The sequence below is a fragment of the Thermobia domestica genome, chromosome 5, assembly GCF_964235325.1.
Source record: "Thermobia domestica chromosome 5, izTheDome1.hap1.1, whole genome shotgun sequence".
Lineage (NCBI taxonomy): Eukaryota > Metazoa > Arthropoda > Insecta > Zygentoma > Lepismatidae > Thermobia > Thermobia domestica.
The window spans coordinates 34,203,875-34,231,645 of NC_137458.1; the positions used below are offsets into that span (position 1 = coordinate 34,203,875).

The window sequence follows — 27,771 nt, forward strand, 5'->3', positions numbered from 1 at the left end:
TGCGGAGATAGTCGCTATTTAAATTGACCAACTTACATCCAGAGTTAACATGTTAGTACTAATTGCTTTGTTTGTTCCTGAAGGTGAGGATTTTTCCTCTTAATAATAAACGTAATAATAATAATAATAATAATAATAATAATAATAATAATAATAATAATAATAATAATAATAATAATAATAATAAAAGTAATAATAATAATAATAATAATAATAATAATAATAATAATAATAATAATAATAATAATAAAGCTCGAGGAATTGAAATCATTAATTTATCATGAAGTACACCAGATTTCACAGCACAAACTGTCACACCTCACAGGAGCATACTCACGTGAATTCCAAAAGCGCATGTGAATTCTAATGCGGACAGAGAACATTAGCACGCAGATACTTCAAAAGGAGCCCAAACTTCTATTATGTGTTGATTGTGTATATTACTCTTCATATCATGACCAATAAAATTGTTACAAATTTTTACTGTTCCTTATTTACTGGATTAAATATATACAATATACAGCACTATGTTGTGTCGCCTTTTTCGTTGTTTAAGCAGTGTCACTTTTATCCTACTTTTAGACTGTGAAGTTTCTCACTCAACATTTCACTGACACTAAGCGAAATCATCTACTCATGAACATTATAGACTTCCTGCAGTTATAGCCCTCGCATTTGTTATTGTTCATTTGAAATTCAAGCCTGTGGGACTAAAAGTTTCGACGTAAAGATTAAAATTACAAAGAAAGGAAATCCTTCAATTTATGTGCTTAATGAATTTCTTAATTAAAAACACATATACGGTATGTTACTGCAAAATTGATTTTCAACACAGTATAAAACTAATTTGGGCTATGAAATAATGATACTATTCTAAGAAAAAATAAGTTTAACTAATTCTAGAAGTAAAATATAATAGTGGACAGACAATCTAAAATGTAAAATTACTAATACCTAGGTACTATCATTATACGTGCTGTATATTTGAAGAGTCTAGCACTTATTTAGATTCATACAAATGTTGAACCTGCATTTTCCTTAATCCAAATAAGATCATGGTTTTACTACTCTTAAACTGCTTTGCAAAGCTTTCTAGTTTACATTTACTTCCAAAAATAATTCATCATTATCGGAAATACAGCCTTCACCTTTCAGTCTGAGTAAACTCATATTCTCGATGATGACCCTACTATCATTGTCTTTACCATTCAAAGGTTCTCCGAAATATTTACTGTCATTACCATCAACAGAACGAATGAGATCCTTTTTTCTGTCTTTTAAATTAATCAGTTTAAAAATTACTTTCTTCTTGAAAGGCCATTGCAAAAGAGAATCATATTCTCCGGAACATATTACAATACCAAATTGTAAAGGATTCAATAGATAATGGTAACCTTCATGAGAGCAGTACATCTTTACTTTTAACTTATACCCATACTGAGAGTCATAAAAGTAATTACTGTATAAAGGATTACGTATTCCATGTAATTTTAACTTCTCAGAAATATTTCGAACACTCCACAAAAACGTGCAATCATTCTTGGTTGTTATTTCAATCAATTTCATTTCCATTGCTTTGAGCTTCTCTTCTAACTTTACCATTGCAATATCTTTGGTTTCAATCCTCTCCTCTAACTTTACAATCGCAATATCTTTGGCTTCGAGCAGTTTTGAATGATGCTCTACCATATCTTTTGTAAGTTCCGAATGACGAATATAAGATTCTTGCATATGGTTACGTAATGCGATGGGAAACCCTTCGTAACTGCAACCAACACTTTCAAAGCTACATTTACCAAAGAGTTTCACACATTTTTGATCAAGATGTGTATCTATATCACCTCTTTCAACAGTGACGCCACAATTCTTTGGACAATCTACTGGGGATCTCACACACTTCGAATGATGATCTTCCAAATTTTTGGCCTCCATTTCCTCACTACAATATTCACAAATGACCAGTCTTTTAGGACATTCCTCCAACAAATGTTTCTTCATATCTTTACGCGGCATTTCTCTTCCACATTTATTTTCGCAGTAAACAGGAATTAAATCACACACATTAAAATGATCTTGAAGTATATCAGCCACTACTTCACAAACACAATATTCACACATCACAATTCTCTTACTGCAAATATTCTCCATATGATGTTCCTTATATAACCTTTGAACCATTACAGCACATTTCTCACATCGAATTAAAGCAAATTCACAGATCTGGATGTGTAATTCTAAATCAACTTCTGAAATATTTTTTCCACAATAATTACAATTAGAGTGAGATTCTTTAGAATGTTTTTTTTCATGTTCAGACATGTCTAAACGTTGTGTTTTTACAGAACATTTTGTACATTGTATGAGTTCTGCTTTACATTGTTCGACATGATCACTAAGTAGTTGCTGCGTGTTAAATTCTTGTGAACAGAATTCACATTTCAATATCTCGCCAGTGCAGCCGTTATTATTATTGAGAGTGGTACCAGATTGCTGTGATTGAGCTTCGTCACGTACACAATATAACTGGTGGTTTTCCAAGTCTCCTTCGATATACTTTTGGCAATTGTCGCAAAGCTTGTAGGTGGGCATTGTCGCTAATGATGAGTATTTGATAAAGTTCGATTACAGGTTTTAATTTCATTTCATTTCCTTGCAACTTTGGAACGTTATTGCGTTCAAAATGAAAGACTAAGGAAACATTTTAGTGGTTGTTTGTAGCATTATAAAACGAAAACTTGGAAGTCAGGATATGCAGTATATGCAATAGTTGGACTACAAAATTCTCTGACATATCATTTCCCACCTACAAGAAAAAGAGCAAAATATCAACCATATTGCTTGTTGATTCAAATAATAATTCTTATTTTAAAGATTACGATAGCAGAAACATAAAAATGCAGAAACATACACACTTACATTTGTCATTCATCTTTATATTAGACACACAAGTTTAGTTCTACAATTATTCATACATTTTTTTTTTTCGATTAGAGTGGGTGTGTGTTTGTTCAGTGGGAATAATCTGAGAACACGATCCACAACTTAAGTTAGAGCGCTTGTCCTAAGTTCTTTTCCTAACAAAGGCACAGAATTTCACTTTTCTCGTTATGATCTTTGAAAATTAGGGATGGTACCGAGACCGAGACTAGTCTCGGTCTCGTCTCGGTCTCGTCTCGAATTATCGAGACGAGACCGAGACCGAGACGGACTTTTATATACCGAGACGAGACCGAGACCGAGACGGACTTTTAAATACCGAGACGAGACCGAGACCGAGACAGACCTCTATAAATCGAGACGAGACCGAGACGAGACTTAGGTCAGTCTCGAAAGTCTCGGTCTCGTCTCGAATATTGATATTGATATATACCAAAATTACCTTCACTCAAAATTTGTTTCGTGGCTGTGTTCGGTAATATGAGAACGGTTGACTGATGTACAGTGGCGTATTTAGGGGGTGGTTATCAGGCTCAAACCCCTCCCGAAATAAATTTGTGATCATTTTTTGCATTGCACGTATAACGCAAATGTTTCTTACTCGTTCCTCAAGCCTCTCCCGAAACAAAATGCACTGCTGATGCAAATAGAATCCTCTATCTATCTATATCTATATATATTCGAGGGTCACGGTGCCACCCAGGGACGTCCTGCACGGGTTACCGGGGCCCAACTTTAATTTTAAATGGAAGCAAGGGGTGAGTGGTACCTCGTTCGATATATCTTTAAAAACTAAAAAGCGTTCTGGCAAAAGATCTTTCATATCGGGGACTGTATTCAAAATGGCCACCAAGACATGTTGCCTCTATCAGATACAGTAAAACGTGCAGTACCACTAATATGAAAACGGTTGAACATAAATGAACGGAACAACTCAAATAGAAAATGTCATATGGCACATCGATTGATATTGTCGCGGATGCTCCCAGGGCCACCCTTCATGGGGGCCAGGGCGCAACTTCAAAATTGTAAATGGAAACATGGGGTGAGTGATACCTCGTCCGACATATCTTTAAAAACTAGAGTGCTGTTGCAAAAGATTGTTCATATGGGTCACCGTTTACAAAATGACCACCAAGACATTGTACCTGCATCAGATAATACGTCCAGTATCACTAATATTAAAACACCAAAACAAATATTCGAATAGGAAACTACAGAGGGTATTTATCATTCTATAGCTCGGGAATGTTGCAACAGTGGAAAAGATGATTAGAGTGAAAGTACCATAATGGAAAGGAAGAAATCTAACTCCTAGAAATTTATCCTAACATCACTCCGTAAGTGAGTGAAGCAGGAAGGATCGGTGGAATTGCAAATGAGAGCCTTAGTTTTTGCAAATTGTATCTACGAAACAAAGTTATTTGAAATGTGTTTTTATAAGAGATAAATGTCTCTGTAATGGGATAAAGTATGTAAAATTCTTGTTAAATGGTACCTTCCATTTTGATTGCAGGCAATGGTTTGATGCAAAAATGAATCAACTGAAATGCGAAACAAATTTGTCGAACAATGCAATTTTAGAACAATATTTACAAACGTTGGTTTTGTTCAACAGTCGTCTGCATGATATTGGTTCGTTTCTTTTCCTTCTATGTCTTCTTGCATGTGATAGAATATGAGTTTCACTGAGATGTTGTCCACAGTTACATTCCGAATAACTTGGTAATTTCAGTTGTGATCCTTAGTAACGAAACGGTACATACTGATGCAGATATGTCCCAAAAATCTTGCACGCATTGCGTTAAATTATCAGGGGCGGGCAAAATGTTAAACTTGAATTTCACCTTATTTTTATTCACCTTATTTCACTTTATTTTTATTCATTATAGTACCAGTCATTTGTACACACAAGTGCTTCAGACAAACCATATCTATTGCAAATAAAAGTGAGGTTCTCATTTGAGATTTTACCATTCATTCCCGCTTCACCTACTTACGGACAGAGATCGGAAAGATAATTTTCTATCATTTCCTGTTTTACATCATGTCAATTATACTTTAATAATCTTTTTCTCCGTTGCATTTAACTTGAGCTGTGGAACGATAAATACCCTTTGTGCTTTCCTATACGAGTTTTATTCTGTTCGTTTATCTCCAACTGTTTTCATATTAGGGGTCTAGTGGTACTGGACGTTTTAACTGATACAGGCACCATGTCTTGGCGGTCATTTTGAAAACGGTGACCCATATGAAAAATCTTTTGTCAAAACACTGTTTAGTATTTCAAGATTTAGCCAAAGACGTATCACTTGACCCATATTTCGGTTTCAAATTTTAAGTTTGGCACCCTTGAAAGGCAGCCCTGGGAGCACTGCGAGAACATTACTAGACGCGCCCCATGCCTTTCCTGTTTCATTTTTTGACTGTTCGCTTATCTCCAACTGCTTTCGTGTTAATTGTACTGGACGTTTTATCAGATATAGGCACCACGTCTTGGCAGCCATCTTGAATACGGTGACCGATATGAAAAATCTTTTGCCACAACGCTTTTTACTTTTTAAAGATCTATGGAACGAGGTATTACTCGCCCCATGTTTCCATTTAAAATTTTAAAGTTTGGTCCTGGGACCCCATGAAGGGCGGGCCTGGGAGGCACCGCAACAACACCGTTCGGTGTGCCCCATGGCATTTCCTATTCGAGTTTTTGTTCGGTTCATTTATGTTCAATCGTTTTCGAGATATCTTCGTGGAAAGATTAAAATGTGCCATCCCCTCCCCCTCCCTCCCTCTCTCTCTCTCTCTCTCTCTCTCTCTCTCTATATATATATATATATATATATATATATATATATATATATATATACAGCCACGGATCCAGTATATGATCAAGGGAGGGGCTAAATTTACCGCTTTATCCAGTGTAAAGGAAGTAGGATTGAAGCCCATTTTATTCAGTGTGTACCTAAGCGTTAAGAGGGCTCTGCGATATATATATATACTAAACGATAATCATGCCTGTTGTTTTGTATGGCTGCGAAACATGGTCCCTTACTCTGAGGGAAGAACATAGACTGAAGTATTTGAAAACAAGATCCTGAGACGAATATTCGGACCCAAGAGGAACGGGAATGGGGAATGGCAGAAACTTCATAACGAGGAACTACATAATTTATATGGTTTACCCAACATTGTTAGGGTCGTGAAGTCTAAGAGGAAGTCTAAGGTGGGCGGGTCATGTAGCTAGAATGGAAGAAAGTAGAAACGCTTTCAAAGTCTTGACTGGAAGACCAATCGGAAAACGACCATTAGGAAGACCTAGGCGCAGATGGGAGGACAATATTAAGATGGATCTCGCAGAGATTGGAATACAAAGTAGAAACTGGATGCAGTTAGCTAAGGATAGAAGTCAGTGGAGAGCTTTTGTGAACGCGGCATTGAACCTCCGGGTTCCATAGGCCATAGAGTTAGTTAGTTTTTATATATTAAAAATGCTGAAATTTTGTACCAAGTTGGAAAATTTTTCTAGATAACCTGCAATACCACTAGATAAACAAGCAATGTTGCTAAAGCAAAATAAAGTTGTATTTTCTCAAATTGCGCTACGTAAGGTATTACATATTTCTAATTTAGTTATTTAACAAAACCACAATAGCTCATACATTATTTGGTGTGTCAAAAGACAACACAGTATCACTAACATCAACATTTTGGAGATCTCTAATAATTCAAATGTCATGGATAGTGCAATGCGCATGACCTGTATCTTAGCGTCAAATACTATGATCATGATATAGTATATTTCGAATGAATGAAGGAACAAATTTATAAGAAATGGAAAATTTAAATGTTTCTAAAGACTTTACTTCGAAAACGCGCTGACATATCACGTCTCATCATGTAGATGCTTCCAAAAGACTTAAATGCTTATAACGCCATTTACAACTGTTATTTTAAATCGTTTCAGAGATACCAAACACATTGGTAGTGATCGTTATACTGCTTAAAATGACGTATTTGTATTAAATTTTTATAATGATTGTTGCTTTCCTTTGCTTCTATAACAATACAACAATAGTTTTTGGTGGTTTTAATTACAAGTCGCAGTTACATTATTGTAAGCAGTGTTGCCCACTTAAACAAATTGGTAAATATTATTTTAAATATGTGCAAATAACGTAGATAAACTGCAAAATAGTTTAAAATTACTCGACTTTTTTTTTATGGTGCAAGAATGCTTTCAAGAGATAACGTTTTTCATAGTCTTTGGGCTACTTATAATGTTAATGTTTAAGTCTTCGTTCCAGCAATACATGTAAATGCAAATTGTAACTGAAATTAAATGTAACTGATACATTTTCAGTAACATTAGTTGTTCCCCCTAAGCCTTAGGCCTGGTATACACTTTAGATTAAGACCGTGCTTAATTAGAAGTTCTAATTACACTCTAATTACATTTTAGTTTGACCACCGACCACCTCAAACTCGATCCATACCATATAGCTATATGCAATTATTCAAGGACATACAGTTAGTAATACACAGTGTTCATTTTTGTTTTGTTTTGTTTTGTTTCACTTGAAGTCCCAGTTATACTAGGGCGGCTAAAGGAGACGTTGAGCTATTGATTATAGTGGAATCCGAACCACTTCGGTCGTTCAACATTACCCTTATCGGAATTCGAACTCGGTTTTACTATTATGGTTTTAGGTGATATACCCACTGATCATTGAACCTGGAATACACACATGGAAAACATTAGCGCTAGGAAATTAGCTATGAAGAGGTACACCATACCATATTTCTAAGTCAAAAATGAAAGGTAAAATAAACGGAAACGACAGACTGTACGAGAATAATACTTTCACTATTTTAATTTCACTCTATTTATTTCGAGACTTTCGAGACGAGACCGAGACTTTGTACTCGAGACCGAGACCGAGATCGAGACAAGGATCTGTTGACCGAGACGAGACCGAGACCGAGACGGTGATTTCTTACTCGAGACGAGACCGAGACCGAGACCGTTATTTATCAACCGAGACGAGACCGAGACTGTACAAAGTCTCGTCTCGTCTCGTCTCGATACCATCCCTATTTAAAATTTTTAGGATTAATTACATTTTCGTGGCATGTTCCTAACAGTTGAAACAAAATATAGAATACTGCAATTGAACAACTTTAAAATTGTTAAAAGTATTTAAAAAATGAAATAAAGGGACACTGCCTTATGTAAAATTTTCGAACCGACGGAAATGAGGGGGATGCTATCACTTTGAAAAAAGAATTATTGTACAGTAGATATTACGTAGGAAGCACTTATTACTGAAGTGATACGTTACTCTGCATAAGTATAAATATACGCTTTGTAATTTATTTCCTACGGCGCATTTAGATGCTTTAACCCATTTTGTGTGATGTATGGTTAAAATATCTTGACTTTTTTTATTTTTTACAGTATTTCCTTACGTTAACAAATGGTAGGAATGTAAAGCGAATTTCTTGATACATATATATCTTTGTCACGAGCACACATACTTATAATATTACCATAGAGTCTTGTTTAAAACATTTTACCTACTCATGTTTCTTGAGATGGCCATATTCAATAACCTATATGTGTGATATTCTAATACTTTGACTCTACCTAGGTAAATATAGATCTCAAATTGATCAAAGTATATCCAGGTTTGATTGGTTTCATTCGCACTGTGTGCAACAATACAAAGCTTTTCAAAGAGTGGTGGATAATCAGGAAGTTCGCACACAACTGTACGTTCTCTAATCAAGTTTGTAGGCAAACGGAATTCGGCAAATTAATCAAATATAAGCAAATTTACTGATAGCCTATAGAAACGATGGATGGGAATTATAATAATAAATATAATGCAGAGAACACAACACCGTAATTATTTCTAGAATGCGAAACTTTAAAAATTTTCAGGATTTCAGAATTGAGAAATCTTTCCAGGCTACGAAATGAAGTATTTAGTTCAGGGCTCATAATAATGTCGTGCAGGTTAAAGGGGTGTACGTTTAATAAAAACGGATGATTACCTCAAGAGTGCCCAACCCTCTGCCCCTAAGATTAATGACGCTACACCACTAAAATCTTCTTTTATGCCCTCCTCAATAGCAATACATACGTGAAGACTTTCTCAATGGTTCTGTCTATTGATCCTTAGATGACGATACATTTCTCATATCTCTATTCTAGTCTCGAAATCGAGATGAGAAGTATATTTTCAAATTTGAGACGAAACAAAAAACATGACAATTGTCGAAAGAATTTATTTTTTCCTCGTGATTTATTTTACTAAGCGAAAATATTTTGATAACTCCTAGAAAAAATTATGAAAATAAAACTCAGGACACATAATTTGTAATAAATTTATCAGAGAAGACGAGACAAGATTACAAACGTTATATCGAAGCTTTTATATAAATTTAACAGACACTTGTGTCTCCCTTAAACTCTGAAGACGCACTTAGCATCGTAACCTCTTTGTGGGCATCTTGAGCATGGGAAATTTTGTAGAGTAAAAATGGGAAATGGAAAAACCTACAAAAAAAAAAGCGCGACCACGATATTATTCACATGATTACATTCCTTGGGATTGAGCTAGACACTCATCAAATAATAGGTAAGCAACTAATCACTCTACTGCAAGGCCATCATGAGTCTCTGCAACCTTGTCACTTGGGGAGATCTGATTAACCATACGGTCAAGGAAAGATAACTCTTAAAAGAGGAAGTTCCTTATCTTTTTTCCTTACAAATGAATCTCTGACTCCACGTATGTATGTATGAATACACGGTTGGTCTTATTTAACTCAAAAACTACTGGATCCTTTTAATGATACCGTCCGGTCTTAATTGAAATCTCAAAGAGGTTATATAAAGGTAACCAAGAAGGTTCTGTCGCTTTTTGTAGAGGTCTGCTCCAATTGATCCTCACACCGTGAGTAGAATGCGAAAGAAGATAATGCGAAGGTCACTCGTTGGTGGGGGTATATCCAACACGCTACCTGGTTGTGGCAGTTCAGTTACACCGTGAAATTGCGTATCGACAGACTGAACATGGAGCCTCCACAGATCGTCATAAGGACGTGTATGCTGTACCAATTCAAACTGGTGTCAAATGCAGTTGCAGCGGGCGGAAGATATGCCAGGTCTTTGGTCAGGGTGTCGTGACAACGCGGACAGTGCAGTGGTAGTTTAGCAAGTTTAAGGACGATGACGAAACACTCGAAGAAGTACCACGTGCCAGAAGACCTATACGTGTACAAAATGAAGATCTTTAGACAGCAATTGAGGCCAAGAGTGGCCAGACATGTGAGGAACTCGTACTACAATTCGGTATCAGTGGAGAAACCATTAGGAAGCACATCCGTCAACTTGGGAAGCACCACAATTTGGGTTGATTGGTTCCACATGATTTGACTCAGGGTCAGAAGGCAATGAGAGCAGATACCTGTGTTTTTCTTTGCTATCTCGTCTGAGAAAGGAACCGTTTCTGGACAGGGTGTTTACATGTGATGAGAAGTGGGTCCTACACGAAGCTCCACGGTGCCGTCATCATTGGTTGGTATCCCCTGAACCGGTTCGAAAATAGCTCAAACCAGCATTGCAGCAAAAGGTCATCATTTTTTTTTGTTGTTGTTGTTGGACTGGTCCCGGCATCGTGCATCGAGAACTGCTACCAGCTGGTCAGATCATCAATGCAACCGTGTACGTCAGCAGTTGAGCCATGTTCAAGAAAAACACTAAACTCTGGAGCCAGCACTTCTGAATCGCAAAGGGTCCTCCACTTACAGGACAACGCTAAGCCCCATGTGGAATGGTTGACCCGGAACACCATTCTACGAGTTGGATGGTACACAGTATTGCATCCGCCATACTCGCCAGACATTGCACAGTCCTATTATCACCTGTTCCACTCCTTGCACAATCACCTTAGAGGACGCCAGTTCAAATCTCTAGTAGAGATACAAAATGCTTGAGTTGAGTTGACTTTGAGTGTTAACGTCCCGTTCAGCAGCGAGGTTATGTGAGATGTGGACCTACTGATTAACGTGGAATCCGAACCACATGAGCTCCCGCCGGGAATTGAACCCGGGCCTCCCACACCAAAGGCGCGTACGTTAACCGCTTAGCCACGGAGGAGCTCCAAGATACAAAATGCACTTGATACCTTATTCGCTTCACAGTTCACCATGTTCGATGGAATCAATGGCCTCCCAGAACGTTGGCAGAAGGTCGTCGATGCTGATGGGGACTATTTTTGATCTCCCAGGTATGTCTTATGTGACATACATCGATGTTCGTAGGTGGTGAGTGAAAAAGCGACAGAAATTTCTTGGTTGCCTTTATATGTAGGATACATATAATCAGGCCTAGATTCCAGGAAAATGACGAACAGCGTAAAGACGAAGGAAGAAGTACCGATAATAAACTATATTCTCTACTTTTAATATTTTGAAGTCTTATTTTCAAGTATTATAATAAAACCATTTGATATTACAGTAAAATAATTATCAGTAAGAAATAAAGACAGAAAAATCCATTAAGTAAAAATTGCAGTCTAGGGTATCATATACAAACGAAAATACAAGGAAAGTAGAAAGATTACAAGCTAAATAAAATAAAATATAAAGTAACTCAAATTTAATCTAATACAGTACTACTGTTTTAAACCTTAAGTAAGTATTTTCTATTTTATCTTTACAACATTTGAAATCCGAAAAATGAAATTAATTGATACAGAACAGAAAATTTAAGGTAAGAGAATTGTGGTTAATAGTATCACTGGCTACATGGAAAATAGTTCTGTTTACAATTGGGATAGGCCAATGGGTAGAGCCCATACCCGCAGTTGTTACGTATGAGGATCGATCCATGAGCTGGCCTTGCTGACTAACAATTTCTTTCAAGGTGAATACCGTACTTTTAATACAGGTTTTGAGAGACTTATTTCTTACTATTGTTTGAAGATGATGTTGATTACTATTGATTATAACGTAGTGGTTTGAATATTTTCATTTTTTCCGCGGTTCCTTTTTGCTTTTTCATGGTTTCAAAAGCATAATTAGAGTTTTTTATCATTTATTACTACATAGTTAATTCAGATACTTTTACTCTACTTGTGTTTATTTCTTTATTTATGTAACACTGCGATTTTGATAAAATTTTGCAGGTAGATACAACACATGAAATAAACGACGGAAAAAAAAGTTGTAGGGGACAAAAGCCACCGCCTAAAATTTTGAAGGTTAACAGCGAATGTCAAAAAACAAGTGGACCGAAGTGAACGAAATTGTGCACAAATATTGTAAATGTAAAACGAAATAATAAGTGATTCATATTTTCCTAAAGAAAAAAAACGGTTGGGTGGGGCACGGTTCCCTTCAAATCTTTGATCACGAAATATCAAAAATGGCATTAAGAGTATGTCAGATGTGCGTAAGGAACATGAAGAATTGCAACAAAACTTTGTGTAGGGACAATAGGCAAGTAATAAACAAATATGGGTATTCTATTTTCTGCAGAATTTTTGAATTTGACGCCTGAAAGGCAAGAAGAAGTGCATCGAAGTGAATGAAATTGAGCACAGATATTGTAGACACAAAATGAGAGAATACAGGTTTCGTGTTTTCTTGTAGAAAATGGTTTCCAAATCTTTGATCACGAAATATCTACTAGTAACAGTATGTCAGATGTGTGTAAAGGATATGAAGAATTGCAACGAAACTATGTGTAGTGACAATACGCAAAAAATAAACGAATACGTTTTTTTTTTTTTTTTTTTTGTGGAAAAACGGTTTTATGGGGCAAAAGCCCGCACCCAGAATTTTGTAATGTGACGCCAGAGAGGCAAGAAGAAGTGGACCGAAGTGAATGAAATTGAATGTAGATATTGTATTTTATATGTAAAATAAGACCTTTCGTGTTTCACAAGTGTCTCCATCCGATTTCTTCAAATTTGGCAGATCAACAACAAGCACAAACAGTAGAGCCTATTTTGTAGTATTTCTGGAGGCACCTTTAACCCTTAGAAAATCTTCCCACATAAACAAAAGCACGTGTCGATTAATTTCCGGTTTGCTGTTGAATTGCCAAATTTAAATCAAAAAGGATAGGGACACTTGAGGAACACTAAAGGCCTTATTTTACACAGGGTCTCTATAATATCTACACACAACTTCATTTGATTGGGTCCACGCCTTCCTGCGCTATTACGGTAATATTTACTTTTTTTCAGAGGGGGCCTAGGCCCCAACACTGTTTTTCGGCACAAATAAAAGCACGTTGCATTTATTGTTATGCACATTGTCCCTATACGAAGTTTCGTTGCATTTCCCCATATTGTTTAGGAACTTCTGACGTATGCTTATTTGCACTTTTGATATTTCGTAATAAACGGTTTAGAATGTCCGTGTCCCACTCAACTGCTTTTATTCAGGAAAATACGAAACCCTATTACCTGATTTTACGTCTAAAATTTCTGTGCACAATTTCGTTCAATTCGGTGTACTTCGTCTTACCCTTTAGGCGTCAAATTTTAAAATTTTTGGTGAGGGTTTTTGCCCCCTAAAACCGCCTTTCTGCAGAAAATAAAAAAAACCGCATTCATTTATTTTTGCGTATTGTCCCTACGCAATATGTCGTTCCAATTCTTCATGTCATTTAAACACTTCTGACATATTGTTGTTAGCACTTTTGATATTTCACGATCAAAGTTTTGGAGGGTCTGTGTCCCACCCAAACGTTTTTGTTTTCAGGAAAATACGAAACCTGTATTCCCTTATTTTATGTCTACAATATATGTGCACAATTTAATTCACTTCAGTACACTTCTTCTGGCCTTTCGGGCCTCAAATTTAAAAATTTTGGATGGGGACTTTTGCCCCGCAAAACCGTTTTTCCGCAGAAAAAATAATATTCGTTCATTTTTTGCGTATTTTCCCTGCACAAAGTTTTGTTGCAAATTCTTCATGTCCTTTACACACATGTGACATAGTTATTAGCACTTTTGATATTTCGTGATCAAACGTTTGGAGGTATCCGTGCCCCACCTAACCGTTTTTTTTTTTTTTTCAGGAAAATACGAATCACTTATTCCCTTATTTTACGTCTACACTATGTGTATACAATTTTGTTGCCTTCGGTTGACTTGTTTTTGCCTTTCGGGCGTTAACATTGAAAATTTTGGGTGATGGCTTTTGCCCCCTAAAACTGTTTTCCCGCAGAAAATAAAAATCACGTATTCGTTTATTTCATGTGTAGTATCTACCTGCCAAATTTTATTAAAATCGGAGTGTTACACTTGGGAAGTATTACTTGTTAGTGAAACTAAAATCTAAAGCTATGTATTACGTAACATTGCGTGGGTATCCTCCCATCTCATCTTTCTTTTTCCCCATGTTGATGCAATCGAGGGAAAGGAAATGAAACTCTAACCTTTTGACCTATGATTCACTGTGGACTTGTTCAATATATCCGAGCTCTGTAGTTATTTCTATGTGTTCCGTGTATTTTCTGAATGCTACTATTGTTTCTGTTTTAATATAAGTGTTCTAGCAAAATCTCGAAGACGTATAATTAAAAGTTTCGTCACCACTGGTGACACTAGAAACTCATATATTAGTCTATTTTCGACACTGTATACTTATTAGTCTGACTCATGTGTACAGCTATGTGTGTCACCTTATAATTTGTAATTTCCAGCCAAAACTCGATTTTGTAGCGGATATCAGTTCCCTCGTTGAACTTCAATTTGAATATTTTATTATAGACGATGCCGAGAGCTTAGATCAGTTAATCTTTCGTGTATGTGTGGAAATCTGAATTATCTCTCACAACTCTTATTAAGATAATCCACGTCAAATCCGAAATAGACGAATATCCTCTTTGTACGCGAATGTCTAATATCAGAGGAGGATACTTCTTACTCCACGCCTGTGATTAGGGCCGTGTGGAAATCCTTCCTCAAGACAAAAGAGCTACGCAAGCTCGTTTTGTGGGGGATTACCATCTGCACTTTGCAAGGCACGAACATCGTGCTTGTAGCTCTTTAGGGGCTCAAGCCACTCTTTAGGCCAGGACTCTGTCCCACGCCCTCCGAACTTCTATGTTTTTTCTGCGACTTTAAATTTTGTTATTACTTATTGAGAGAAACTAATCATTACGTAGTTTCTCAGTGTGTTACTACACCGCCTCAGTGGGAGAACTCCCCTCATCTTCGTTATCCATTAGTGTACTAGCCGACGTTCAGTGTGTGTGATAATTACTAAGAACTTTATTGTTAGCTGAAAGCTTACTTCAAACGTCACGAAACATAAACATTGTGGCAGTTAACTTCTGACACATTAACTTGGATTTCTCTTACTCTCTTTTTATATCACACTATAAATATGTCTGTTTCGAGTTGAGTCGAGTTTCAAAGAAAACTCGCTCCAAGTCGCTCGTGGCCATCCCTACAGCCTTCTTATTCGAAAGAAAAGGCAGTTTTCAGACTCGTGTTGAATAGAGCACTGAAGCTTCAACCAACACTCTGGCCATGGGCGGCGATTAGGGGGGGACAAGAGGGGGCAGTTGCCCCCCCACTTTTTTGAAGTGCCCTAATTTATATAATTTCATTTGGAAGTGTAAACAGGATGTCCATACAATTTGGAGAAAAGATCTCTGACTTTTCCCTGACTTTCCATGACAAAGTTGCAGATTTCCCTGACCCCTGAATAACTTAAAAATATAGAAAAAAGAAAGAAATCCCAGCCTCCACATTCCCCATAGTTGGCCTTGTCCTATTCCACTTATGTTTCTTTCTTTTTCAATTTTCTTTCCAAAGGAATGTAAATTTACAAATATGTGCATTAGGCCATTATTGATTAGGCCTACATATTACACAAAATGTAAAGTTACAAACGAAAGTGTGCAGTATACAGAGTACTTAAGATATATATTGTGGAAGAACTCGATTTTCGAGAATAATAATTTGTATATTTTAGATTTATTGTTATGTTTATGTCTCGAAATCGTTAAGTAAGGTTATGGGAATTTAATGTTGAATATGTAAAGTTAATGCAAGCTGCACAATCTCGCTAATAGTTGTGTCAGCAATTCATTGTAAACAGTTGTGTATAAGAATGTCATCGTAACGTGTCTGGCAATGTAGGAAGGAAATGTTGACAATGTGTCTTTCCTCACATTAGCCAGATTCTAGAAATTGTACAAAACGTGAATTTGTGGGATTTTATGAATTTCATGAGATTACGGATGTACGGAGAATTGCTTAGAATCGGGAAGTCAGAACGTGTCGAGGGTTGCAGTTTTGAATTTTGACACATGGAAGGAATTTGTCTCTCCATGTGAGAACGGTGTCGCACGTGCCACAGCAGACGGAAAAAGCAGACGATGGTAGTTGGACCCCGCCAAACAAAACCACAGGACGAGAAGGTTTTAGAGAGAGTTCCGGAGATTTCCTAGAGAGTTCGAGAGGATCAATTCCTGAGTTCTTGATGATTAGTTCTGAGAGTTCCAAGATTGTTCATTGACTTTGAAGACACTTGGGTTCGAGTCTGGAGAACCAAGTTACATTTAATTATCCACCAGATGATAGGAGAAAACAGTACGTTGTACTTCAACATATTCTAACGACGCAGAACTTCGAGGGAGATTTACATTGAGAGGCCCATTCCTCAATGCTCACTTTCATCGTCCAACAACACGGAGCGTCAGCTTAAGGAGCAGAGTTCAACACCAGAACGACGTGGGACAGCAACAGATTTATCCAGGTATGTGTGACTCCGAGTCAGAATTCAAAGCTCAATACTTGATCGTACTATACCTTACTGGCAAATGACTCCGAATATCCGTTATAGCACACATTCAGAAATCTCACAGTTCATTCATCAGATTTCAGAAATACAGTGTTTTATGTTAAATGAAGTGGACGTATATTTATTTGTTTAATCCCCATATGAAAACCTCTTGCAAGTTAAGTTATAATTTACCCACTCATTCTAGATGGTGAGTGGAAGGCGCCTAGTAGCACTCATCTTTGCATCCCCAAGTAGGCACTGAGTGGCAAGGTTGTCATGGTGGAGATGCTGGGGGGGTTTGAGTCCCGGCGGAAAGATCCAAGTAATTAATCCCTCCCATCCCTCCCATTTTATTTCGAATTTAAATGATATTTTATTACGTAACTAAAGCCCACCCTTCCCACCCTATCTACGATGAAGAGTAATTTTAAGTAGTGTTTCGTATTTTCTCGAATTAGGTTAAGGTTTAATGTGTTAATTGATATAGTGAATTTAAGGTTTTGCAATAAGAAAATAGTGATCTGATTCTCCCGACAAGTTGATTAAGTAGCTCGTATATACGTATTATAAGAATAAATAAGGTTAAATAAGTTTTAAGTAAATGAGTAACGAAAGTATTCGTACAAGAGCACAAAAAGCGGCAAAAGGAGTACAGGTCGGTAGTTTGTTTAATATTGCAAGTTCAAGTAAGAAAAAGCAAGAAAGTGCGAAACCAAATTTGAAACTAGGACCCGTCGAGAATTTTCCTTCTAGTCCTATAGCAAAATCGTATACGGAGGATTTTACGTCAATCTTTCCGTTTGGAAGTAGTGTAGTTAGTAATAATCAATCGAGTAGTACAAAAGAGGATAAAATGGCGACTGGTGTAACATTTTATTCCGATGTTAACAAACTTCCAAAGTTTGACTTAAAAACAGATAGCGATATAATAGGTTTTTTCGATGAATTTGACGACGCGTGTCAAATGGCAGGCGTGAGTGAAGAAAAGAGAAAAGAGCTATTACCTAGTGTTTTCAAGGGAAATGGTAGACAGTGGATGAAGGTGTTTTTAAAGAGAAGGAATGTTAGTGAAACTAGTTATAAGCAACTACAGAATAGCATAATCGAAGAGTTCACACGTACTAATGTAACATTAGATATAGAGGATCGTATAAGGGAAAGGTTGCATCTCGAGGATGAGCCTATAATAAATTATGTGTACGAAATGCTTGTTTTGTGTGAGAGATTAGACGCTAACATGAATGATAAAAAGAAAATAGGAATAATTTTAGGTGGTCTTCAACCGTATTTCATGGAACGTGTAGGTACAAATTCATATTCGACGATTGATAAATTTGTAGAAGATCTTCAAAAAGTAGAGAAGAATAAGTGCAAAGTAGAGAAGCGCGTTAAACGGGAAAACGGGAAGGTTACCGTTAAAGATCTGTTAAAGAAGATGAGAGAGCAAGTAGAAGAGGAGGATAGCGATGTAGAAATTGATAAGTTGTTGTTAAAGAAAGAGATTAAACATAAGGAAGACGTGAAAGTTAAGCAAGAACCAACGAGTATTACTCAATTGAGTGAGCTAGAAAAGAAAATAGAAAATTTACAGTTGACATTAGCTGCGAATTTTCAAGACCGAAATAGTAAAGAAGATAAAAACGGTAGTGATTCGAAGCAATACAGGAATAATAATAATAATTTTAGAGGAAATAGAAGTTTTCGGAATGGAGGACGAAATTTTTACAAGAATAATGGAAATAGGAATTGGAATAGGAATGGTAATAATAATTATACTAGGAATAGAGGTTCTAACGGATATAATAATGGTAGAGGATTTCGAAATAATTGGCGAAATAACAGAGGTGGAAGGAAGACAGGTTTCTGGCAACAAAGAGGAAACAGTTGTTGTCCGAATGGTGTTAATAGGCCAACATGGTGCCAAAATCATAGCCAAATAAATAATCCCGTACAGTATGTTCCGGTAGTACCGAACCAGATAAATGGTACAACTTATTATCAGGCTACAACGTCAAATAATTTAAACTAGGTCAAACTGTAAATGACAGAGGCACATTTACAGGGAGTAAATTAAAAGTTAGAGAAATAGTAGCCTCTACGTTAACTGATAATAATATGCTCTATGTTCCGATAGAGGTAGATGGTAGATGTCATAAAGCTTTAATTGATACAGGATCGCAGATATCCATTGTAAACGAAAAACTAGTCCCTCCAAGTGCGAAGGTAATCCCTAGACCAACAAGGATTCGTGGAATAACACAGAATGTGTTAGTAGTGAATAAGATCGCTGTGATTAGATTTAAAATGGCCGGACAGACATTTCATTTGGAATTTCGCGTAGTAAAAGATTTTCCGTATCAAGTTTTGATCGGGAATGATTTTCTACAGAGTCAAAATTGCCAAATAAATTACGGTCAGAATAAATTGACATTGCAGAGATTTGGAAAGCCAAGATTAAGGAAAAGGGAAGATCTGGAATCTGTGACTGTGTCTGATAATGCAGCGTTAGGAATAAAACATTGTATTCGACCAAGATGGGTGTTAGGTCATAAGGTACGGTTGTTACCTAGGTCTAAGACTACGGTAGAAGTAAATTTGGTTATTTCCTGGAATAACAAGGAATATTTGTTGGAACCGGATAGGAAGATAGAAGCCCAATACAATGTGTTGATTCCCCGTGCACTTTTATCGGAGGAAAATAACAAGATCGAGATTATTAATCCATCTAATAGAGCAGTTTTATTGAAACCGAATATAACATTAGGAAAAGCTGAAGAATGTGTGGATGAAGAGCAATTGAAGAGTGAAGGATTATCAGCTGAAGATATTGATAGTATTTTAAGATCTCGTAGAAATTTTGATAAATCTAGATTGAAATTTGGGAATGAAACGAAACCGGAAATTAGGAATAGAATTGAGAATTTGTGCTATGATTTTGCGGATGTTTTTGCATGGCAGGATGACGAATTAGGCCAAGTAAAACATTTTGAGCATCACTTTGAGTTAGAAACAAAGGTACCATTTAGACGTCACCAATATCCGATTCCCATAGCGTTAAAAGATAAGGTTAAGGAGCAAATTAACATTTTGTTGAGACAAGGAATAATTGAAGAAAGTTCAAGTGCTTACAACTCTCCAATGTTGTTTATACAAAAACCGTCAGGGGGTATTCGTGCAGTTTTGGACTGTCGGTTTTTAAATAAACATGTTAAATTGCATAGCATTGCGCTGCCCCCGATACATCAAATTTTAACGTGTATGGGAGGACACAAATATTTTAGTATTTTGGACGTAAAATCGGCCTATCATCAAGTACCAATTTCTGAGGAGTCACGGGAGTATACTTCATTCAATATACCGGGCGTAGGAGCTTATCAGTATCGTGTTCTTCCAATGGGTTACTTACAGTCACCCGCCATATACACAAAGATAATGGCAATGACCCTGGCAAATGTAAATCCTGAGTCAGTTTCCTACTATATGGATGATGTATTCCTATATACGGATAATCAGGAGAAAATGGTTGATGTACTTCAATCAGTTTTCAAAAGATTGAGACATTACGGACTCAAACTATCTGTGGAAAAATGTCAATTCATAGAAAGGAAAATTATGGCTCTGGGACATATTGTCAGTGATGCGGGATACGAGGTTAGCCCGAAGATAATCCAAGCGATAAAAGCATGTAAGGCCCCGAATAATGTAAAACAGTTGAAATCTTTTCTTGGTTTAACTAATTATGTTCGAAAATTCTGTAAGGATTATGCCAAAATCACATCAGCGTTTCAACCTATTTTGAAGAAGGGTCATAAGTTCGAATGGAATGAATCTTACCAGCAGGCGTTCGAGCAATTAAAATCAGCACTAATGAATGCACCATTGCTAGCTCCATTTAGGGAAGATTTAGACACAAGAGTGTACACAGATGCATCGACTAGTTCGATTGGTGGAGTATTAATGCAAAAACAAGCTAATGGTGAATGGACACCAGTAGCTTATTACAGTCGCGTGTTACGTCCACAGGAGAAGACCAGGCACATAGTGGAATTAGAGATATTGGCAGTAATAAGTTCTTTAAGAGCATTTAATTATTACTTGTTCAATAAAGAATTTGAGCTGTACACCGATTGTAAGGCATTGAAGTATTTGCAAACGTCACCTAAATTAGCTCCGAAATTGGTAAGATGGAGTTTGGACTTAGCCCAATATAAGTATACACCGGTGCATTGTCCTGGAGAAAAGAATCCTAGCGATATTTTGTCCAGAAACACAGACATCGAACCGACGATAGAAGATGTTGAGTTAGAAACGTTGAAGGTGAATGCTGAAGATCTCCAAGTTAATTTGACTTTTGATAAGGATATTAACGTTGGTGAATTACAGAGAAAAGACTCATTTTTCGGACCGATCATGCATGCAATAGAACACCCAGAGGATGCCGATGTAAAAGCTGAGAGGCAGGCCCGATGGTATACAGTAAAGGACGATAGACTTTATAGAACACAAAGAATGGCAGGTGGTACAAAATTATTATTATGTATTCCTTATGCGTTAAGAGAACAAGTATTCAAGAATCTCCATTGTTCAGTATACGGTGGCGGACATTTTTCGTACACGAAATGCTATAGACGTGCTTTAAAAGTAATATACTTTCCAAACATGAAGAAATTCTTCATGGAGAAGATAGGAGAATGCATAAGCTGCCAGATACAGAAAAGGAAGACAGGAAGAGTACCATTTCACGCTCAGACGTACCCCTCTTATGCTCCATTTCAGTCAGTTGTGATGGATGAGGTCGGACCTTTTAAATTGTCTCGTAACAATAGAAATAAGTACATTCTAGTGTTTGTTGATAATGCAACTAGATTTGTTATCGCTAGAGCGGTACCCGCAGTAACGGCAGAGATCGTTGCGCAGGTAATTTTCGAAGATCTGATTACGAAACATGGGGTTCCATCTCAACTTCATCTGGACAGGCTATCATCTCATCGTAGCCGAATAGTGGAAGAAATGGCAGATAAATTTGGAATGCAATTGCATTTTGCGAATACAAGCGCCCATTATTCTATAGGGAGTGCAGAAAGGGCCATTGGCTCATTACAACAGGTAATGAAGCATTACATTGATAAGGATTTTTCAAACTGGGACGAGATCTTGCCAAGTTTGATATTTACTATTAATACGCAAGTGCATGATGGTACTGGTTTTTCACCATACTATCTTTTGCATGGAGTCGAACCAAGGACGTTTCTTGAGCAGGACTTAGACATTCCTTGCGAATACGTCGACAATGAGGTGAGACTTCAGAGCATAAAAGAGGCACGCCAGCTAGCGTACAAAAATTTGCAGAGAAGATTTAGAGCTCAGAAGAAGCAAATAGAGAAAAAGTTTGATCAACCGAGTTTTGAAATTGGTCAGAAGGTATTAATAAGGGAAATGCCGAGGGCAGGTTTGCCCGCATGTTTTGGTAACCGTTATAATACTAAAGGGGTAATAGTGGACAAGATAAACAACAATTCATACAAGGTACAGTATGAAACGAAAAATGGTGAAAAGAAAAGTGATACTATAGACTTAAGACGTTTAAAATTATTCGTAGAAAGTAAAAATGGTGAAAGGTATGGTGAGACAGATCAAACATCAGATGGTGATGAATAAAAATTTTGATTTGGTGAAAAAAAAAATTTTTTTTTAATATTAACATAGGGTCTAATGTAACTATGGTACAAATTGGGTCTACCGATGAAGTGTCAGAAAGGGGGCACTTTCTCAACCAAACCCTAATCCCGAGATTGGAGGAAATGCTAATCTCCATCAGGAAATTTCCCGAATCGATAGACACTTTTTGAATTATAGTTACTAGAATTGTAAATAAAAATAAATGTATGGAATGTAAAATTAAAAGTATTGATTAAAATCAGGTGATACCTGGAAAGCAAAATAAAAATAAAATACATAGGAATGAAATACATTGTTGATAGTAGACTAAAATATAAATAAATAAATAAACAGTAACAGGAAATTAATATTAGGTTTTACTAATTCCAGAATTTTATTCAAGACTGAAAAGGAAACATTAGAATATGGAAATAACAATGTGGGTGATCTATATAAAATTGATAATTATGGTTCATATTGCGAAGTCAGAAGATCATCATCAAGTAACTATGAAGGATGTAGGGGTAGCCCTAACACAAGATTCATTGGCTGTTCATGCATCAAACATGGTATATACAACCATTCGATTACATGTTAATTTTCACGAAGCGGTGCCGATGCACAAAGTGTGTAGTGAATCATATGATATTCTGGAAGAATATGCAGAAAGGGAAAAACAATTTAGACTCAATATGATAAATTCAATACCATGTCAGTTTGTATTCGTAAATGGTAGTTCTAAATGTATGGAGTCAGCAAGGACTAAACGTTCGATTTGGTCTATGTTATTAGGATTTGGGTCTATAGGGTTGTCAACCTATAACCTAATACACACACAACAGTTGTCGACCTCAATTCAAAAATTGTCCGAACACGAAAATGTATTGGCTGAGGAAATTCATAAATTAAAAATATCGCATAACGAAGAAATTTCAATAATGCATGGTGTGGTAGTTAAGGTACATCATGTTCTTCAAAATGTAAGGAGTAAACTGCAAGAAATGTATTGTTACTTGCAGCAAGCTCAGAGAAAAATTTTGACTAATCTATTTTCCCATTTAGCTAGAGAAAGAGTAACTAAAATATTCAACGATATACTTAGCAACCAATTATCTTATCATATTTTGTCAAACTTAGATGTGAATAAATTTATAAATAGTCATGATATTTTGAAGTATTCAATTTATCGTTCTGATATAGGAATGTTTTATCGAGTATCGTCGATTTATTTAATGAAATATGACTATAATGAAAATAACATCGACTTATTACTAAAAACGCCAATTGTTTACGAAAATACAGTTTCGAAAATGTTTAATGTAATTTCTATGGGTTATCTAACTAACAACTTTAGAACGTACTATAAGTTACCGGAAGTGGTATACTTAGCAAATGGAATATATCACACACTAGATCGATCGAAATGTGAATTCAAGAGTTTCTTGTATTTTTGTGAGCAGATAACATTGGATGATACTGCTAAATGTTTGAATAACATTGTGTTCAATGGGTCGTTAAGTGGTTGCGAACAACAAACAGAGAAATACCTAGGCTAGGTTGTCATGGTAGTGTACAGATACACTCATGCTGGAGTATTATACTCGTCATTGGAAAAAGGATATGTTACTAAGCTAGGTAAACATCATGAAGTGACATCAACGAAGGTGGATTATGGGAACAATTGCTCATATTTTATTGAATATGATTCATTTGATAACCTAATTTTTGGAGAATTGGCAATTCCAACTAGAAAAGTAATAAGTGTAAACAATAAGCATTTAAGTTTGATAGGGAATTGGACGCTAAAGCAACTAAATTTTAGTATACACCATGAGGAACTCAACAATCTAGCTGAAAATTTATTAAAACTGAAAGTGGATACCACTGTACCACTACTAATAATTACGACGAATTATATAATGTATGTAATAGCAGGAATTATAGTTGTATTAATTATTTCAGTCATTGCATTAATAACGTTGTATTGCAGACTGTATAAATCGATAAGAAAATATAAAGTAGAAAATAGTGAACCATAATAATCATAATAATAATAATAATAATAACAATAATAATAATAATAATATTATTCAGGATCATATTGTATAAGATTTGTTTGTATTTCATGAACTACTATGAGAAAAAGTTTAGAAAAGGTTGTAAACCAATTCGTAAACATTGGAATTAATTATTGGTAATTTTGGAAATTTTGAAAAAAAAAACTAGGAAATCGAATGTAAACAAACATGAAATATGTCAAAGTGTATTCAGATCATGCATTCCATACTCACCAAACAGCCATCACCAAGAGTAAACACCATCACCATATGAAGGTATAAGGTTATGTAAACAAAGTCTATAGTCTATGATAGTCCATAATAGTTATTCTACCCAAACCGGATAGGTTGTATTGTAATACGGTATACCAAACGATGTCCCATTTCCGTATAAAGTGTGAACAAAATGAAGAAAAGAGTGAAATAAGGATAGAAATAGATGAGAAATAGGTTACCTAGATGAATCTAGGATAGTGACATCAATCATCGATAGATAAAGTCTGAAAACATTTAAACATTCAAGAAGGGATAAGGAAAATAAATGTAGAAAGTAATAATATTAGTAATAACAACACTAAAGAATAGTTAAAAATAGATAAAAATAGACAAAATAGTAATAGGTTACTATTATAGTAATAATAGATAGTATATATGTATAAATATTACAAGTAGTTTTAGAAAATAGTGAATAATGAATTTTATATTGTAAGAAAATAGTGAATTAAAAGGTTAAAAGATGAAAATAAGCATAGATAAAGCTAGAAATAATTCACAAATAGTGTTAAAGAATGTTTAGTGTATGTACTAATAACGTATTTATTTATTATTTTTAAAGTCCGAAAGTTTTGGTAAATTTTAGAGAAGAAAAGAAAAGAAAATAATGTATTTTATTATAATTAGTAATAATCAATCAATATTGATTGAAAAGAATCATTAAAAGCATTAATTTTAGTGTGCAACGTAATTGGTAAACGATATGAGCAAGGCTCACATGGTATTTTGTATGGGTTTGCGTTAAAACAACAGTAATACTCTGAGCAGCTGGAGGAGAGAATGAGAAATGAGACCTGTGCGAGAGAGTAACTCCGCGCGAGGCTACGCTATGGGTTTGCGTTAAAACAACAGTAATACTCTGAGCAGCTGGAGGAGAGAATGAGAAATGAGACCTGTGCGAGAGAGTAACTCCGCGCGAGGCTACGCTAATCTCCATTCCAGGCCCCGAGCACATGGTAATCTCGAATGGTTCCGAGTGAACACGAGCGGACACGAACAGGATTCGCTTCGTTCCAGCCGCGTTGAAGCGCCCGTAGCTTCAATTTTAATCCTAGTCCAAGCGTAAATTCATATAATATACTTTTAGAAATTCAAGGAAAATTAGTATTTAATAAATTTATTCATATTTAACCACGTAAATGATTAAAATAAGGTTTAAACTAAATAAATACGTACGAAATAAGTGATAAAAGCTTAAATATAGAGAGATATAGCGAGTATAATTTAATGCTATATTTATGATAGAAAAAGAGTAAAAACATGAGTTTTTAAGTGTGAAATATAGTCTCCAAGTTATGGTTTGACAGACTTCACACATAGCTAAAGTTTTAATCGTCAGGCACAAAGATTACTAGGAAAGTAACAAGGGTGCTCGACACAGAGAGAACAAAATAAGACTGCTTCGAAAAATACGCGATTTTAGAACGCTATAAGTGAAGGCAGACACAAGATAGATATTTTAATAATTTAATTAACTATAATAAATGTACTTTTCTACGAATTTTAAGTAGGCCTATCCCGACTTTATCTATTTCTCGTCTATTTCAGATAATATCCGAAAGCGAAGGAAATGGACATCAATACTATATTATTGTTAATATCAGCGTTAGTTTTAGGAAGTGTATTAGTAGTAATAGTAATTATAACATGTTATATTTTGTTAAAATTAAATAGGATAGAGAGAAAATACGAAAATAGTGTAAGAAATAGTAAAAATAGTGTAAGATCAAACATAGATGTAGAAATAAATGGTAGAGATGAGTCTGAGACTTACGCAGTTTCCCATGCATCACCAATTTATGCCACTATTTTTAATAAGAGCAAATCTACACTAAAAACTATTCCACAAAGCACTGAAATCACTATTTTTAAGAATTTGCCAGATGGTAGTATAGTAGATTTTTGTGAGAGCACTGAAACTGAACGGAAACACACACAATTACACCACATCACCACAGAAGATGAGAAAGACACTAATATATCAATGGGACACTGTAAATTCACGAAAACCGACGTTTTCAATGAAGATTCCGACAAACACGGGAAAACTGAGTGCCCGAAACAGATGAAAAGTGAATTCTTTTATGCGTGTGACATAGTGGTATTGTAAAACAAAGTGTTTTAAAACTAATAGTGTAATAATTGCGACGCAATATTGGAACTTGATGTTATCCAGTCAACGGTGACGCGTGAATAGAAGGCAGGAAGTTGAATTAACCTTGACAAAGCTTGATTGAAAAACTGTTGAGCTTGCAGTTACTAGGCTGTATGAAGTGTCAGGATTTCCAATGCCCTGCTGTAGGATTTTCTTTCTGTTCAGATTAAATATCAGTGAATAAAATTTTTCATGAAAATAAAACATTAATATTTTCAAGTTTTATAGTGCAAATGTGAATATGTTAATTACATATGTTCTAAATAACTATGTTACAAGTTTTGATTTTTGCAGTTCCATCCACAGAGAGGTGGAAAGAGACGAAGTTAAAACATTACTGATACGGCCAATAACTTCATTGGTTGGCAAGTATGAACATTCAGAGTAATGGAAGTTTTTGGTTATTTGATATTGTAAAAGCGTTGTCGCTAAGAGGAGATAACTCAAGAGTACTTGCAAATGTATGTATGCACAATCTCTCTGGACAAAATGTGATGTGCAAGTAGTTTAGTAAAAACTCGCTAGATGTCGCGAGGATACACATGGCGACATTACATTTTGAAATGTCGTATTTTATAATGTTAGAAAGTAATACAAAGATTAAAAAATTCGAATATATATATTTTAAATAAATGTTAGGTGAAGGAAGATTAATTAATATTTATATAATTATGTTGAATAATAATACATATCTTATTTCGTTTCAAGTTGATATTTATCCTTAATATGGTGTCAGTATACATTATGTACAGGGTGTTTATAGAAAATCGCCCTCTTACGATGTCGAATTTGGTTTGCGGAGCAACCAAGTTTTTAAGGGGGGACATGTGGAAGAACTCGATTTTCGAGAATAATAATTTGTATATTTTA

The 27,771-nt window shown here is 35.7% G+C and overlaps 2 protein-coding genes across 4 annotated transcripts in view; both read right to left on the reverse strand.

Annotated features, from left to right (window-relative positions):
- LOC145685847 (TNF receptor-associated factor 4-like) overlaps window positions 1-27,771 on the reverse strand; it is a 122,101-nt gene that overhangs the window by 84,655 nt on the left and 9,675 nt on the right. The window contains exon 1 of one of the 3 annotated variants that reach the window (XM_081758472.1): window positions 24,708-24,977. The exons of the other annotated variants lie outside the window; for them this stretch is intronic. The gene's annotated coding sequence lies outside the window, so the exon portion shown is untranslated. Of the gene's footprint in view, window positions 1-24,707; window positions 24,978-27,771 lie in introns of those variants that run through there. 3 annotated transcript variants of the gene reach the window in all.
- Window positions 478-26,931, reverse strand: LOC145685846 (TNF receptor-associated factor 4-like). Its single transcript, XM_081758468.1, has 2 exons — window positions 26,521-26,931; window positions 478-2,803 (listed from the first exon to the last, which is right to left on the reverse strand). Exon 2 carries the CDS (start codon window positions 2,587-2,589, stop codon window positions 1,093-1,095), a length of 1,497 nt encoding a protein of 498 aa, XP_081614594.1. The 5' UTR covers window positions 2,590-2,803; window positions 26,521-26,931; the 3' UTR covers window positions 478-1,092.